General features: G+C 42.2%; 1 protein-coding gene across 3 annotated transcripts in view; it reads right to left on the reverse strand.

The window, feature by feature from the left end:
- The window catches only part of ANO4 (anoctamin 4), a 401,034-nt gene that overhangs the window by 88,460 nt on the left and 295,192 nt on the right, over positions 1 to 17,382 (reverse strand). For all 3 annotated transcript variants that reach the window (XM_066356852.1, XM_066356843.1, XM_066356858.1), the window contains one exon: positions 4,286 to 4,392. In XM_066356852.1, the coding sequence (XP_066212949.1) occupies positions 4,286 to 4,392 (107 nt within the window). The remainder of the gene's footprint in view (positions 1 to 4,285; positions 4,393 to 17,382) is intronic.

The raw sequence follows: 17,382 nt of genomic DNA on the forward strand, positions 1-17,382 counted from the left end.
AATTCACCGGTAAAATAATCTGGGGCCTGGAGTTTTCTTTGTAAGAAGATTTTAAATTATAAATTTAATTTCATATATATATATATATAGCTAATCAGGTTTTATAATACTTTTTTTTCTTGTTTTCCCACTTTTTATTGTTTCAGGTGGGACAGAAAATCTTGTTATTCCATTTTGGCCAGAGGTGGAAGTTTAATCTGTTGGTTTTTAAAGATTCTTTCAGATCAAGATTTATACTACTTCCTGAAATGTAGCTCAGAGAGGATAACTGGAAGGATGCCTCTCAAGTGGTTTATAAAGAAATGCTCTGCATGATTAGATACTGATTAGAGTCCAGAGTCTTAGCTTAACTAGAAAATAGAACATGTATTGATGGAAAATCAATTAATGTTTAGGTACTTTTAATTATAGTAACACAGTAATGTGCTTTAAGATGCTTGACTTTAACACTAAATGTCTAAGAAAAGCATTTGAAATACAAATATCTGTAGGACTCTGTAGTTTGTCTAGCATACAGAAAGCCCTCAATAAATACCTTTGTAATGAATGAATAAATAATTGTGTAGGAATCTTTGATTTTCCTGGGGTCTCTATTGAGAATTCCACACATCTCATCAATAACTTTCAAACATCCCAGACACTAGAAAATATATAGACCCTAGGATTCACAAGGACCTAAGAAGAAACTCTGATGACGACCTCTGTAGTCAATATTAGATGCCTATCAGTGTGCTAACTTCCCTCCTGAGCACCAATTTTGAAATACAAATCAACTTCAAGACTTATTTTATGCATTGTTATTGTCAAATAAATCTCTGTTGATCTAGCAATTGCTCTATTTTGAAAATGAATTTCAACAGGTTAGATTTTCCCAGTTGTAATACATTCAGAGTGAAACTGAAAAACTTACACAGTGGTATTTTAACACTCCACTGGAATTCTCTTATGACTCATGTTTACAAATTAGTATTTTTTGTTATCTCTAATTAATACTGGCTCATGCAAGATGCCACTTTCAGAAAGAGTTTCAGGCAGAAAATAAAGTTGGGTAAACATTAATCCTTTCAAAAAATTAATTTTTTTTCTAGTATGTTCTTTTATTTATGAAACCAAGGGTGGCAGTGACACATCAGGTTAACAGAGCATTTGCAGTCTTACTCCATATCTTTTAGTATAATGCCAGATCCTGGGTTAATAATGTTCTCTATCAATGGTTATTTCTAATTTTCCAGTTCTTCATTACTTATTTCCAAAGCACTAGGGGTTCTTGAATAGAATTCTCAATTTTTCATCAAATGAGAAAACTAGAAAAAAAGACTATTTACCAGTGATAATATTATACTTCCTCTGTTCCTTCAGAACATTTAAAATTCACTGTCTCTGGCCTTCTTTTGTCTCCATATTGACTAGTTGTAAAAATATCTCACCTTTTGAGATGAAAAATTAAACATAGTAATTGCTATGTGGCCTCATTATACACAGTTTTTGACTATATGAGGATGCTATGGTTAGACACTGATCACATTAAAAGATTTTCAATTCAAGGCAACAAGCATATTTATAATATGCCAGATACTATGCTAGGCAATCATGATATAAACGAATTAAGCAACTTAGTCACAATTAAGGAGCTTATTATCTAGACCAGCAGTTTTCAGCTGAAGATCCTTAACACACTAGTGTGTCATAGTGGGTTATGGGATATACTGCACATGATAATGCCTATATCAGCCAAGACAATAGTTTTAAAAATTATTTGCATTTTATGAAATAATCCAGCATAGCTACTGCCATAATCATTTCTCTTCCACTCACTGTTCTCTAGTATGTTCATGAAACAATGTTAACTGAAAAAAGTATGATAAAAATTATGCGTAGCCCTGGCCAATTAGGTCAGTCAGTTAGAGCATCCTCTTGCAATGACAAGGCTGCAGGTTTGATCCCTGGTCAGGGCACATACGAGAAGCAAACAGTGGATGTACAACTAAAGTCAAACAACAGATGAATGCTTCTCTCTCTCTCTCTCTCTCTTTCTCTAAAATTAATCAATCAGTAAAAAGCAATTAAGTGTAGTACATCTTAGGCTTGTTTTAAAAGTCACAGGGACAAATAAGGGATAAATATAAAAAAAGCAATTAATGTGATATTTAAGTTATTTAGTACATCAAAATGTAGAATTTTCATAATGTTATTGAAAATAAATAATTCAAGACATTAAGAGTTGTAAATGATTAATTATCACATAAACACACAAAAACAATTGCCAGATGAATTCAGAGGAGAGACTACTGTTAGCTAGAATGGTCATGGAGGCCTCTGTGCAGAGGATATGTGTAGGGGATGGATGACTACGGCAGAGAACACAAGGGTGTTCTCTACTGAAGTGAAGACAGCCCTACATCAGGTTCAGTTTCACCATTCTCACCAACATTGACTCTCACTGAAATACTATTCAGATCTGGACTAAGTGACTGTCTACTTCTCCCTATTATATTCCAATTTATGCAGCCTGGTATCAAAGCCGTTGTTGGCAGCTTCATCACACTTAGTGACTCACACTGAGCTGCATGCAATTAAACCTCTCAAGTCAGTTTCTCTCCTGATGTTGAGCAACATTTCGCCCACAGTGCCAGAGTGGTTGCTTTGCTGAATCTGTGTGTAAGAGTTTACATGTACAAACTATCAAATGTCATCTTGTCGGATTTGGCCAAGATTCCCGGATCCCTGAGATCAGCTAGGCTCTTGGCGCCAGTGACTAACATATTTAATGCCTCCTTCCAGTCTCCACCCCACTTGAAAACTTCCTGAGCATGCTGTTATATCCCAGTCATCAGTGTATTGCCCCTTCACTCCAAATGTAGTACAACATCTCCCACTTTGCAATAATGGAGCTGGACATCAAAACATGTCTCCTTTGCCAGACGATATGATGCTAAGTGTTGCTAGCAGGAGGCCCTGGAGGGACACTGGAGGAGGGCGGAATTTGTCTCCTGGGTACCAGTATGCTCCTCCCAGCAGGCTTCTGCCGCATGAGGCTTCTATGGCACCCAGCTCCTACAGCGCATGGTGGCCAGTGGCACATGGCACCTCCCCAAGGGCAGGAGTACCTTGAACAGCCTCACAGAATATGTTGCTGATGCACTACCTCCCAGCGGATGTCTCCCTTGGAACCCCTCCAGGCAGCTTGTTCCAGTACCGACTGAAGAGGGCAGATTCCCAGAGTCCTGCGGGCACAGAACTCCGGCCAACTCTCTGCTGCCTACTGAACCGCAGCTGCGCCCCGTCCAACAAGGTCTGGATCTCAGCTCTGTTGTGTGAGTCTTCCCAGGGGTGGTGCCAGCTCCCAATACCTGTTATTCCTGTAATCTTTAGGGTTCTTCTTGCTCTTTACTAGACAACCCTCCATTATTCCAATCCCCTGTCACAGTTCATTTCTTATGTTGAACTTTCCCTCTTCAAAATATGTGGGATCTTTGTCTCCTGATTAGACCGTGACTGATACAGGTCATTATTCAAACTATCGATAAAAAAACTTGTTGGGACAGAGATACAAACAAAGCCACCCAAATCTTCCTGATAACACAATAATCTGTTTAATAAGGCAGGAAATTTGGTAATGTAATATGGAACAGTTCTCAGAAAAATGTCCAAAATATAAATCGTGGAGGCTGTTCAACGGGGGAGGCGATTATCTGGAGAATTTGCTTCTGCGTGAGAGCTCAGGTCTGCACCTGCAGCCTCCGCGCCGGGCTCGCCTGCCCGTCCACCTCTCCGGCTGCCCCTCTGGCTCCCTCTGTCACGTCTTAGTTCAGATTTCAGCTTCTCGGTGAAGCTTTCCTTGACCATTCTGTTTCAGTTTGAACTGCTCCCGCCCCTTCCTGGCCCCTCTCTGAAACATCATCCATTAAATTTTTTATTTCATGTTACTTACTATAATTGTAGTCTGCTTTTAACTTGAACATAAGCTCCAGGAGAGAACTGCACTCATCTCCCCAACATCTAGCCCAGTGCAGGGCACATAATGGCCATTCCATAAATATCTGCAGAATTCCAAGAATTTCTCCAGGACCCTAGCTACATGAGAGAACACGCTTAAAAAAAAAAGATCTAAGGATGCTGTGAAGGTTTTACACTTTTGAACAATCCACCAAGGGAAAAATTAAGAGGTTTCACAAATGATGAGCATTTCTAGAATGGATATGAGCTTAATAAAACCAAAGGAAAAAGTTTATAATCCCCCAAAACCACATGTGGGTTTTTACTCATTTACCAATATACTACTTACCAATTTTGTTTTTCCCTTCTTCATACTTTATTCTTTGTAAGATATGATGTACGATCCTACTTCTTGTGGCGTTGTTGAAGAAAGTGTCTTTGTTGTGGATGATGAAGCTGCACACACACGGAAAGCACAGGTTGAGGATTAACTGGAGGTGAGGGTCTGATCTGACATAATCTGGTGTGATTCATACTGCGGTGTCTGCAATCAGTCATAGAGAGGGGACGTCTAGAGCAGCACGGGAGGCCCCAGAGGTCACACCAGGGGCAGCAGGCTCCTAAACCTCGGTACTTAGGGCCTCAGTCTCCTAAGCATTAACATCAATATGTCAGAACTGGACAAAATTAAGAAGCCTTAAAATAAATAAACAGTAAGCCTAGGCCTCATATCTTTTTTTCTTCTCAGTATGGTTATTAAATAAATTCAACTAAAAATGCATTTGGTTTTTATTTCTTCCTCTCTTCTCCACCACCCTGATTTTTCAGGAGTTTTATTATCTGAAATTGGCTTGGGTGGTGGAAACAGGAGTTAGGTAATTAGCTCCGGTCTGGCTCAGGAGTGAGGTGAGTCTCTAAAAATCACTGTCCATTCCTTTCCCAGGATGTTTTCTGGATGAGACCCCCTCCCTCAGCCAGCGGCCCACGCAGCCTCCAGACATTCCCACATGGCTCATGTGCACCCACCATGACCTCGGCTTGTCCAGCAGGTATTCCTGTGCTACTGAGAGGTTTTCCAGGTGATAGATACAGTTTCCAGAACCACATACTACAGCATGAAATAGCCATGTCTTTCCCTCCCAGGAATGTGTTAAATGATACTGTAATTATAATTGCTCCATGCATTGTAGAGCGCTCAGGAAACTTTTATTGGGCACTTTGTATGAGTTGGACATCATGCAAAGCATATCAGTGCTGGTAGCCATTGCCCTCAAAATCCAACTCAGAAGTCACCTCCCCCAGCAAGTCTCCCCACTCCTCCAACTGCCCTCCTGGCACAAAAACAATTCCCTACTCTCTCCCCTGAGCTTTTTCTTGTCTCGAAAACACATTCATTCTATACTGTCATTTATTTGTTTTTATTCATTCACTCAGAAAATGTGTATTGAGGACACTCTTAATGGACTGATTATACAATTGTAAATCAAACAGATAAAATCTTTGTCCTTGAGAGGCTAACAGGCTAGTGGGGAGGACAAACCATAAAAGAAATGAACATGATCGTAGGGCAGAGATGGGCAGAACCCACCTCCGCTCTCCCCCAGAAAACTGTGAGCTCACTCGGGACAAAAAGCTGAACCATCCTGGTATCTGTAGTCCCCGCACCTACTGAGTACCTGGTACATTGCATGGGTAGAGATTTTTGAATAACAGTAAGTAGGGAAATGGGGATTTATGTTGGCAAAACAATTGCTACGAAATGCTTTTCTTCAAGAAGACATATTATCAGGAGTTGTTCAAATGATGGGAGGAAGAGATAAAAACCGGTCTGGAGAAAGGGTGGTCCAGCCTGGGGCCTGGTTTGGGAATAGAATTGGGAATGTGAATTTGGGATAACATATAAAGGAGAGGAAGGCCAGAGACATGAAGACAAAATGTATGAAAACAAAATATGAAGACATCTGAACTGATTCCTTAGGGAAGTGTTTCCCTCTCACCGTTACTTCTCTTGGATTTTGTTATAGAATACTGTCCTCTGAGAAAGGTAATTTGACTTGACGGATGAGAGATAAATGCTATGTGGGTAAATGAAGAAGTCACAGCCTTTTTCTTCTATTTTCTCTAGGGTCTTCCGAAAATGTTTTATGGCATCAAAGAGGAAGAAGGGAAAACCAAGAGTCACCTCAAATGTGGTTCCTGTCATTTTACCCTCCTCTGCTTTTTCACATTATTTCAGACAGATTGTTACATTTTAATACCAAATAAAGATGTCATAAAGAAACAGGGGACAAATAAAAAAGCCCATTTGGACTCACAATTTCAGATCATAACGGAGAGCTGATAAACATGGCCATGGCTGACAAGATATTCTGGGCTAAAAGCCCATGTCCCTCCTCCACTGCATGGTTTTCTGCCTCCTCCTCGTTAGCACATTACATTTTGTGAGCTCATATAATAGTTCTCTGAAATAAGCACTGCAGACAAGCTTCAAGATCAGGTCTTCCTATTCCTTACGCCTACCTTGTACCTGGAGCCCGGAGATTCTCTAGAGGGAGCAAACTTATAGAGCCTGGCCCAGCTGCTAGTCTAAGCATTCCAGATATGTTACCTCATTCAATCCTTACACTAAATCAGGAGTTAAGTACTGCATGGCCTCATCTTACAAGTGAAGAATCAAAGAGGTTAAGCGATGTGCCCCAAATCACTCAACTAATAGGAGGCAGAACCAGGATTTGAACTCAAGTAGTCTGGCTCCACAAACTGTCATCTTAGCCACACCATCACCCTGCCTTGCTGGGTCAGAATGCCTCCTGGACGCTGGCTTTCCTGGGGATCAGCCCAGGAGCTGCTCTGTTTGGGAAGCTTTCTTTGCTTCTAATCATTCTTTGAGCCTCAGTTCAGGGCACATTCCCTTCCAAGGGTCTTCCTCACCCCGCCACCCTCCACCTATAAAGAAATATGGGACTTTAAAAGTAAAGGAAGCAGAGAGCCTTTAGGGGAGGAGGGAGGTGTCTTTTAGCCCCAATATCACTCCTGTTTTACCTTAAAACTTTGAAGCAACATGGCCCTGGCCAGTTGGCTCAGCGGTAGAGCGTCGGCCTGGCGTGCAGGGGACCCGGGTTCGATTCCCGGCCAGGGCACATAGGAGAAGCGCCCATTTGCTTCTCCATCCCCCCCCCCTTCCTCTCTGTCTCTCTCTTCCCCTCCCGCAGCCAAGGCTCCATTGGAGCAAAGATGGCCCGGGCGCTGGGGATGGCTCCTTGGCCTCTGCCCCAGGTGCTAGAGTAGCTCTGGTTGCGGCAGAGCGATGCCCCGGAGGGGCAGAGCATCGCCCCTGGTGGGCGTGCCAGGTGGATCCTGGTCGGGCGCATGTGGGAGTCTGTCTGACTGTCTCTCCCTGTTTCCAGCTTCAAGAAAGATAAAAAAATAATAAAATAAAATAAAATAAAATAAAAAAACAAAAAAGAACTTTGAAGCGACAGCTTCAGTCTAACCCCTGGCTTTGTCACGTATTAGGTGGTGTCAGGACCATCCCCTCAACTTCTCTCCGAGTCTCCGTTTCCTCATCTGTGAAAATGGGGATAATGCTTGTACCTCTTATAAGGTTTCTGTAGAAACAGGTGAGGTGACAAGCTCTGCTGAGTCCACTGTCGGGCATTCAATAAGCTCTTAGCTGTCATTATAACTGTCGCTTCTAATGTTGGAACATGAGATCCTGGATGTTGAGCCTGTTGACATGTTGAGATGAGACCCTGGGGATCCTAAAATGGAAATGTCTATATTTTCTATGTGGTAAAAATATGAATGAGTTATTACCAGAAGGAAGACAGAGGTAGATTGCAAAAAAGGCCACAATTCTTCCTGTTCCGGACACACACACACCTATGTGAATTTCTTGCCTCCTCCATCAACAGTTAGAGTCAATTTCTCCACCTCTTGAATCCAAGTAGGATTTATGACTGGCTACGATCAACATAATGTGGCAGAAGTGATCTCTGTGTGAGTGCTGAGCCTAGGCCCAGGCTCTGTGGCTTGCACCCCTGTCTGCTTGAACACTGCCCCAAGCCTGCCAATGTAAAGAAGGCTGAAAATAAATATTCCAGCAAACTTTCTTACTTAGGTTTTAAATAGAGATTTCTTTTTGAACAAGGAGGAGCAAAGGTGATATAGTTAACTGTCACTTAAGTTATGTCCTCAAATTAATAGAAATCTAAGGAACAAAGAAACCAATTAATTTTTTTTATATGACAAGAGGTATTTTGAGAGCTTTTATAGGCTTTCGGCTACCACAGTGCTATAACTAACTTCTTATCTTGAGTATACTTGTTGTGAGTAAAAGAATGAGATAATTATCAGAGTAAATATATAATATTCAGAATTCTGACTGTTTGGTAAAGATTTGCAAACCTCATTTTAGGATTAAGGTGATAAACACCTGGAATATAAAGCAATGTGAGACATTTTTCTTATTCCGATGGTCATTTCCAGTTGTACTTCATGATATCATCTTTGCTATTTGAATGTTAAATACAAACCAACAAATACTTCCCTCTTGAGACTCCCAGATAAAGATAAAAAATTAAACACTTGCATTCATTTTTCCTCTCTCTCAAAATGCCATAACAATAATAGGAAAGTGTGTGTGTATTTTTAAATAAATTCTCAGGGAACAAAGACAGCAAAGAACAACAGCAGGCAAATGTTGGAATGTGTAAAGCAGACAAATAAGTGGTAACAGACTGAAGAGACCAGAAAAGGCTGAATCCTAAGCCAGCTCTGGGGAAAACTAAGAACACTCATATTTATGCTACAAAATCTCATAAAAATGTTAGTATTGGGGCACCAGCGATCTCTAGAAGTAAGATAAATGGGATGCTAGAATGGGTGCTGGTTAAAAGCTGTTCAAAAAGATGCAAGCCTGACCAGGCTGTGGTGCAGTGGATAGAGCGTCAGACTGGGGCGTGGAGGACCCAGATTTGAAACCTTAAGGTCGCTGGCTTGAGTGTAGGCTCATCTGGTTTGAGCATGGCTCGCCAGCTTGAGCCCAAGGTCACTGGCTTGAGCAAAGGTTCCCTCGGTCTGCTGTAGCGCCCCCCCCCCCCCCCGGGTCAAGGCACATATGAGAAAGCAATCAGTGAACAACTAAGGTGCCGCAATGAAGAACTGATGCTTCTTATCTCTCTCCCTTTCTGTTGGTCCCTATTTGTCCCTCTCTCTGTCTCTGTCACAAAACAAAACAAAACAAACAGAAAAAGATGCAAGATGTCCTTATCCCAGGGGTCCCCAAACTACGGCCCGCAGTCCGCATGCGGTCCCCTGAGGCCATTTATCTGGCCCCAAATGCACTTCCGGAAGGGGCACCTCTTTCATTGGTGGTCAGTGAGAGGAGCATAGTTCCCATTGAAATACTGGTCAGTTTGTTGATTTAAATTTACTTGTTCTTTATTTTAAATATTGTATTTGTTCCTGTTTTGTTTTTTTTACTTTAAAATAAGATATGTGCAGTGTGCATAGAGATTTGTTCATAGTTTTTTTTATAGTCCGGCCCTCCAATGGTCTGAGGGACAGTGAACTGGCCCTCTGTGTAAAAAGTTTGGGGACCCCTGCCTTATCCTCATCTGTACTCCACCAGACAACTAGAATCTGGTGTTTGTTTTGTTTTTATAGGGCAATGCAGTCTCTTAACTGTAAGACATCAAGCATGGTAGGGGTAGAGGTACCATAGTGAACACTGAAAGATCAATTGCATCCTGGAAGCTGAGACTCCCAGCTATCTTCATTCCCTCAGGCTCCAGAATATTGGCAGCTAGGTCTTGACTTTCCAGGCAGAAGGCTGGCAAATTCTCCTCTGGGGAACCTGAGCAGCCTAAGACGAAAGATCTTAAGATAGTGACATTGGAGACTCCCATAAGAAACCATTTTCCTACAATGAAGCCCACAGTGGGAGGCCCTACCTGCTACTCTGAACTTACACTCACGTTTTACATTTCCTGTTCTTTTTTTTTTTTTGTATTTTTCTGAAGCTGGAAACAGGGAGAGACAGTCAGACAGACTCCCGCATGCGCCTGACCGGGATCCACCCGGCACGCCCACCATGGGGCGACGCTCTGCTCTGCCCATCCTGGGCGTCGCCATGTTGCGACCAGAGCCACTCTAGCGCCTGGGGCAGAGGCCACAGAGCCATCCCCAGCGCCCGGGCCATCTTTGCTCCAATGGAGCCTTGGCTGCGGGAGGGGAAGAGAGAGACAGAGAGGAAGGAGGGGGGAGGGGTGGAGAAGCAAATGGGCGCTTCTCCTATGTGCCCTGGCCGGGAATCGAACCCGGGTCCTCCGCACGCTAGGCCGACGCTCTACCGCTGAGCCAACCGGCCAGGGCTCCTGTTCTTTTTTTTTTGTGTGTGTATATATGTGACAGAGACAGAGAAAGGGACAAACAGGGGAAGACAGACAGGAAGGGAGAGAGATGAGAAGCATTAATTCTTTGTTGTGGCACCTTAGTTGTTCATTGATTGCTTTCTCATATGTGCCTCGACCTGGGGGCTACAGCACAGTGAGTGACCCCTTGCTCAAGCCAGTGACCCTGGGCTCAAGCCAGCAACCTTGGGCTTCAAGTCAGCAACCTCTGGGCTCAAGCCGAGGACAAGCTCAAGCCAGCAACTCCACGCTCAAGATGGTGGGCCCACGCTCAAGTCAGATGAGCTTGCACTCAAGTCAGTGACCTCAGGGTTTCAAACCTGGGTCTTCCATGTCCCAGTCCGATGGTCTATCCACTGTGCTACCACCTGGTCAGGCTACATTTCCTATTTTTACATACATCCAGTCAACCAAAACTACTAGGCATCTGAAGAAATCCATTAAAAATCAAAATGAATAAAGCCATATATGACAAGCCCTCAGCTAAGGTCATATTTGACGATGAAAAGCTAAAAGCCTTTTCTCTAACCATCAAGAACAAGTCAAGGATGCCCGTGCTCATTACTTTTATTCAGCATAGTATTGGATGTTTTGGTCAGGGCAACTAAGCAATAAAAATATATTAAATGCATCCAAATTGGAAAGGAAGAGGTAAAAGTGTCACTAGTTGCAGATAACATGATATTATATACAGACAATCCTAAAACCTCTACCATAAAACTGTTAGAATTAATAAACAAATTCACTTAAGTTGCAGAACACAGAATCAATATACAAAAATCTTTTGCATTTCCATACATTAATAATATACTATCAGAAATAAAATAAAAAAAAAGACCATTTATAATTGTATCAAAAAGAGTACCAAGGATGCCCTGGCTGGTTGGCTCAGTGGTAGAGCATTGGCCTGGCATGCAGGAGTCCCGGGTTCGATTCCCGGCCAGGGCACACAAGAGAAGAGCCCATCTGCTTCTCCACCCCTCTCCTTCTCCTTCTTCTCTGTCTCTCTGTTCTCCTCCCGCAGCCAAGGCTCCATTGGAGCAAAGTTGGCCCGGGCGCTGAGGATGGCTCTCTGGCCTCTGCCTCAGGCACTAGAATGGCTCTGGTTGCAACAGAGCAACGCCCCAGATGGGCAGAGCATCGCCCCCTGGTGGGCGTGCTCGGTGGATCCCGGTCGGGCACATGCAGGAGTCTGACTGCCTCCCTGTTTCCAACTTCAGAAAAAAAAAAAGAGTACCAAGGAACAAAATTAACCAAGGTAAGAAAAGACACTTATAACAAAAGCTATAAGACATTGTGGAAACAAATCGAATAAGACATAATGAATGGGAAGATATTGTATGCTCTCGAATTGGAAGAATATTGTTAAAATGACCATACTACCCAAAGCAATCTATAGATTCAGTGTAATCTCTATCAAAATTATAATAGTATTTCTCATGGAAATAGAACAAACAATCTTAAAAATTGTATGAAACTATAAAAGACCCTAAATAGCCAAAGCAATCTTGAGAAAGAAAAACAAATCTAGAGGCATCATATTCCCTGATTTCAAACTGTATTACAAAGCTATAGTAATCAAAACAGAATAATATTGGCATAAACACAGACAAATAGAGCAATGAAACAGAATAGAGATCCCAGAAATAATTCTACACATATATGGTTAATTAACTTATGACAAGGGAGCCAAGAATATAGAATGGGAAAAGGACAGTCTCTTCAGTAAGCAGTGTTGAGAAAACTGGACAGCCATATGCAAAAGTATGAAACTGGATTTGATACCATATACAAAAGTTGACTCAAAATGGATTAAAGACTTAAACATAAGACATGAAAAAGACGTAGGTGGTAAGCTCCTTGACACTGGTCTGGGCAACAATAGTTTGGATTTCACATCGAAAGCAATGGCAACAAAAGCAAAAAATAAACAAGTGGAACAATAAGAACCATATGCATAGCAAATAAATAAATAAACAAAATAAAAACATCAACACAATGAAAAAGTAGTCTATGGAATGGGAGAAAATATTTGCAAATCATATATCTGATAAGGAGTTAATATCTAAAATATATGAAGAACTCATACAACTCCATAGCAAAAAATTAAACTCTAATTTATAAAAATGGACAGAGAATCTGAAAACATTTTTCTTATGATAACACACAGGTGGCCAATAGGTTGCATGAAAAGGTGCTTGACATCACTAACCATCAGGGAAATGTAAATCAAAACTACAATGAGATATTATCTCACACAGGTTAAAATGGCTATTATCAAGAAGACAAAGAATAACAAGTGTTGGTGAAGATGTGCCCTGTTGGTAGGACTGTAAACTGGACAGCCACTGTGGAAAACAGTATGGAGGTTCCTCATAATTTAAAATAGAACTATCATATAATCCAGCAATTACACTTCTGGGTATTTACTGAAGGGAACAAAAACACTAACTTGAAAAGATATATGCAACCCCATGTTCACTGCAATGCCATTTATAATAGCCAAAATAGAGAAGCATTCTCAGTGTCCGTTGATGAATGAATGAAGAAAACATGGTATACTAATCCACTATATATATATATATATATATATATATATATATATATATATATATATATATATATATATACTATTCATTATATATATACCAGAATAGTATTCAGCCATGAAAAAAATGAAATCTTGCCACTCATGCCTTGGGGCACTACGCTAAGAGAAATAAGTCAGATGAATAGAGACAAATACCATATAACCTCACTTTTATGTGGAATCTTAAAAAATAACAAAAACAAGTTTACAGATAGAGAACAGACCCATTAGCCAGAGGTAGGGAGTTGGGGATAGCAAAGGTGAGCAAAATGGGAGAAAGGGTCAAAAGGTACAAACTTCCAGTTATAAAATAAATAAATAAATGATGGGGATGTAATATACAGCATGGTTTCTTTATTTAAAAAGCTGCTAAGAGAGTAAATCTTAAAAGTCCTCAGCATAAGGGGAAAAAATGTAAATATGATAGTAACAAATGTTAACTAGATTTATTGTGATGATTATTTTTCAATATATACAAATATAATCATTATAGTATACACCTAAAATTAATGTTATGTGTCAATTATATCTCAATTAAAAAGCCATTATGCACAGAAAATTAAGATAGTGGAATTGTACAAGAAAGCTCAAACTATGATTTTGAAAAGCCAAAACATTAAAAAAAATAATAGCTCTTAGAAATGCAAACAAAATGAGAGCAGAAATGAAAACTCAACAGAATTAAAAATAAGCTGAGGAAATACTTCAGTTATAGAGAACAACATGGAGAAAAAAGATAAAGTCATGAGAGAAGCAGCTGAGGAAGTCCAATATCTGAAAAATAGGAATTCCAGAAAGAGAAGAAAAACAAACCATCTACAAAATTTAAGAATCAGTCAAGACAACTCCCCTAAACTGATAGATAAGAGTATTCAAGTGGAAAGGGTCCACAGGGTACCCAGTATAACAGATAAACATAGAGCCACAACAAGATACATAACTGTGATAGGTCAGAACACTGGGGACAGGCTTCCATGGGAGGAAAACAGGTTACACAGAGAGAATTGGGAATTGGAAAGTTTTTGAAGTTCTCTGCAGCATTATTTAATTTTAGAATCAAAGGAGCAAGACTTTAAAAATTCTGAGGGAAAAGGATTTGGGGTGGGTATAGGCATCTATATCTAGTCAAACTATTATACTGAGTGAAATATAATAAATATGTGTCTGAGTTTGCTAGAGCTGCCATATCAAAGTACCACGGATTGGGTGGCTTAAGCAACAGGAATGTATTGCCGCAGAATTATGGAGGAAGAAGCTGCTTAGTGAGACAATATTACATGAGTCTCAGAACTCAAGAGCTCATATAATAGCATCTACTTTATTGATTTAAGGTAAAACAAACCTGGGTCAGAGTCTTGGTTCTGCCAAGATCAGCTGACCCTTGAACAATATGGGGTTTTAGAGGCACTGACCACCCCCCTCACACTCTGTGCCATCTGAAAATTGATACATAACTTTGACTCCCCCAAAATTTAACTACTAAAAGCCTGTTGACTGGAAGTCTTACCAATAACATAAATAGTCGATCAACACATATTTTGTATGTTATATGTATTATACACTGCATGTTTATAATAAGTTAGAGAAAAGAAAATGTTAAGAAAATCATACAGGAAGAAAGATGGTGACAAAGTAGATGGACGTTCCAATTGCCACCTCCCAGGACCAAATTGGATTACAACTTAATTTAAGAACAGTCATCTTGAAAAGCCAACTTTGGACTAAACTAAGAGAAATTTGTAACCAAGGATCACCGAAGAAGCTACAGCAATCCTGGTAGGAAGGGCGGAGACACAGAAAGGGCTCCCGGCTCCCAGGAGTGAGAGGCGGCCCGCAGGGACTGTCACAGTGAATGGGTTGCCTTGAGAGATGTGGGTCCTTAGCCCCAGGCCCGGAGCCCCAGCCTAAAGCCCCAGAGCCTAGAAGAGGCGCCCAGATAGCATTTAGCTGTGAAAAGAGCCGAGTTTCTGTCCACAAGAAAGAGACACACTTCTCAGATGCAGACTCTGTCTTAAAGGGCCTGCACAGAAAACCTCTTTCTCAGCCACTTACCCAGGGCTCTGGTGGAGGGAGAGCTGAGGGTACTGGAGTTGCAGGAGGAGAGTGTAAAGTTGGAGGCCCAGGTAGAGACACTGTGGGGGACAGCCACCAGAACCCCTGTGCTGAGTCATTCTCCAATGCTGCAGTCGCCATCTTTCTTGGGCACAGCATCCCCTATGTGCAGCATCAGTGTGGGGAAAAGCAGCTGCTCCGCTGTCAGGAGTCTCTCCTACTCCAGGGATGGTGACGGGTTGTTTGGAGATGCCAGGAAGCAGGAGGAGTGTCAGTGACTCAGCTTTCTGATGTTGAGACTGGAGCTCCCCAGCCTCCACACACACACACTCACCCAAGTCTATGACTGATACTTCCACCTCACCGGATACTCAGTTGAATCTGTCCAGAGAGTGGGCAAACCACACCACTGGGTCTCAGAGGCCACACCCACTGGACTCCTCGGGCCTCACCCTACTGATGTCTGTGAAAAAAGTCTGGATAGACTGACACCTGGGGCCAAGAGGCTGAGCCACACCAACCACCCTTCCTAATTGCTGAATTGCCACAGGCTCTAGACTCTAGCAGAGGTTTTGTCAGTGGCTGAGCCCAACAAGCAGCCAGTAAACAGGCTGCAGGAGGTAAGACTCAGGGAAACTTGGCTGTTTAAGTGGACTTTCCTCCAGGACCAGAGTGGGTAAAAGCCAGCCTAGGAGTACAGCTTGGTATTTCCATGTACACCTGGGCCCAGTAGAGGCAGCCACAAACTGAATTGCTTGTAGTTACAAGAAGGCTGCTGAGGGCCAGTCAAGGGCAGTGTCTCCCACTGGTCTGCACTGGGTTCCTGCTTGGGAGGCCCAGGGATGGCACATCCAGAGGCCAGCAGTGGAAAGCATTGGTTCAGGACCTAACAACCCTTGCTAGAGTGATATCCTAAGGAAAATCTCCCCACACCAGGCCCAGCTGAGGTGAGTTCCACTAATCTATGATCAACACTGGCACAGTGGCTCATGTGCATTGTATAGGGTAGAGCTTCAAAGTCAGCCAGCCTGGGCACTGGATATTCTGTCCTGCTAGGCTGAATTCCACAGGGGAAAGGGAGAGAGGCTTGGAGCATGGGCATTTAATGTATGGGTCCCTCTGAGTCTATTGTTGGATCTGGTCAAGGGGCTTAGCCACCTTTGGGAGGGGCACAGTCAGCCCCAGGAGAGGACTCTCTCAGTCTTCCTCCCTGAGACCAAGGTCTCACCAGCTGAAAAACTTCTGCAGAGAGGACTGTCAGCCACACTCAGTCTGAACCTGCTGCTTATCTTGTTGGGGAGAAATGAAATTTGAGTATCCAGAAGTGGCTGAGGAATCAAGCTCTGGAGTATAGGCCACATTCCCAGTACTGAGCCCCTGACCAAGAGACTCCTGAGGTAGCAGGTCCCACAAACATTGTATTCACAACTTCAGCTTCCCTAACCCACCAAGCGTGTAAGCTGTAGAGAGGTAGGTTGGGTGAGGTCAGTCTGAGCCCAAACTATGGTCTTACTACAGAAGACGCTGTGGGAAGACCAGGCAGCTGGAAGAGGAGGAGGAGCAGCTGAAAAGTGGAGACAAATCTTAGAGCTTGGGGCTTTTATGGAGCTCTTGTCATCGCTAAGCAGGAGAAAGCAGATCCTTATACAAAGGTTGGCCTCTCCCACAGTACACAGACACAGAAAACGCAGACAAAAACAGCAAAAAGTGAAGTATCTGCCGACTGGTAGCCCACAGTGGGTTATAAACAACAAGTGATGCCAACCCAAGAAGAACTAGAGCCAACACAATTGGTTGGTGGCAGACAGCACCAATCCTAGACTCAACTACCTACTCAAGCAGCACACCCAAAGGTGGAGTCTAGCAGGTGCCAGACACTGTGGAGAATAAATAAGCCCTACAGGACAGACATTGCACAGTGTGTAATACACATAATCAAGGTTGACCCTTAGAGCCAACCAGCCTAAAGGGATAAATGTGCCCATGAAAAGACCAACTGCACCTCAAACTCACATACAACAAGAGAGAAAATAGTACCCTCAAGAAGCATTCCTAGAACAAAGAAGACAAGTGGTCTGGAGGACAGTACCACTGAGCTCATCTTCTTCATAAAGACCACACAAAAATGTCAAGGTCAGACAATGCTACCTAAGACACAGACAAAATGGTTAGGCAGAGAAATGTGACCCAAATGAGTCAACAAGAGAAATCCCCAGAAAAAGAATTGAATGACCTGGAAGTAACCAAAATACCAGATGCAGAGTTTAAAACAATAATTTTTTAGTATGCTCAAGGATCTTAGAGCAACAATGGATGGATATAATGAGCACCTCAATAAAGAGATAGCAACCATCAAAAAAGACATTGAAATCATAAAAAAGAACCAGTCAG

The sequence above is a fragment of the Saccopteryx leptura genome, chromosome 1 (genome assembly GCF_036850995.1).
Source record: "Saccopteryx leptura isolate mSacLep1 chromosome 1, mSacLep1_pri_phased_curated, whole genome shotgun sequence".
NCBI lineage: Eukaryota > Metazoa > Chordata > Mammalia > Chiroptera > Emballonuridae > Saccopteryx > Saccopteryx leptura.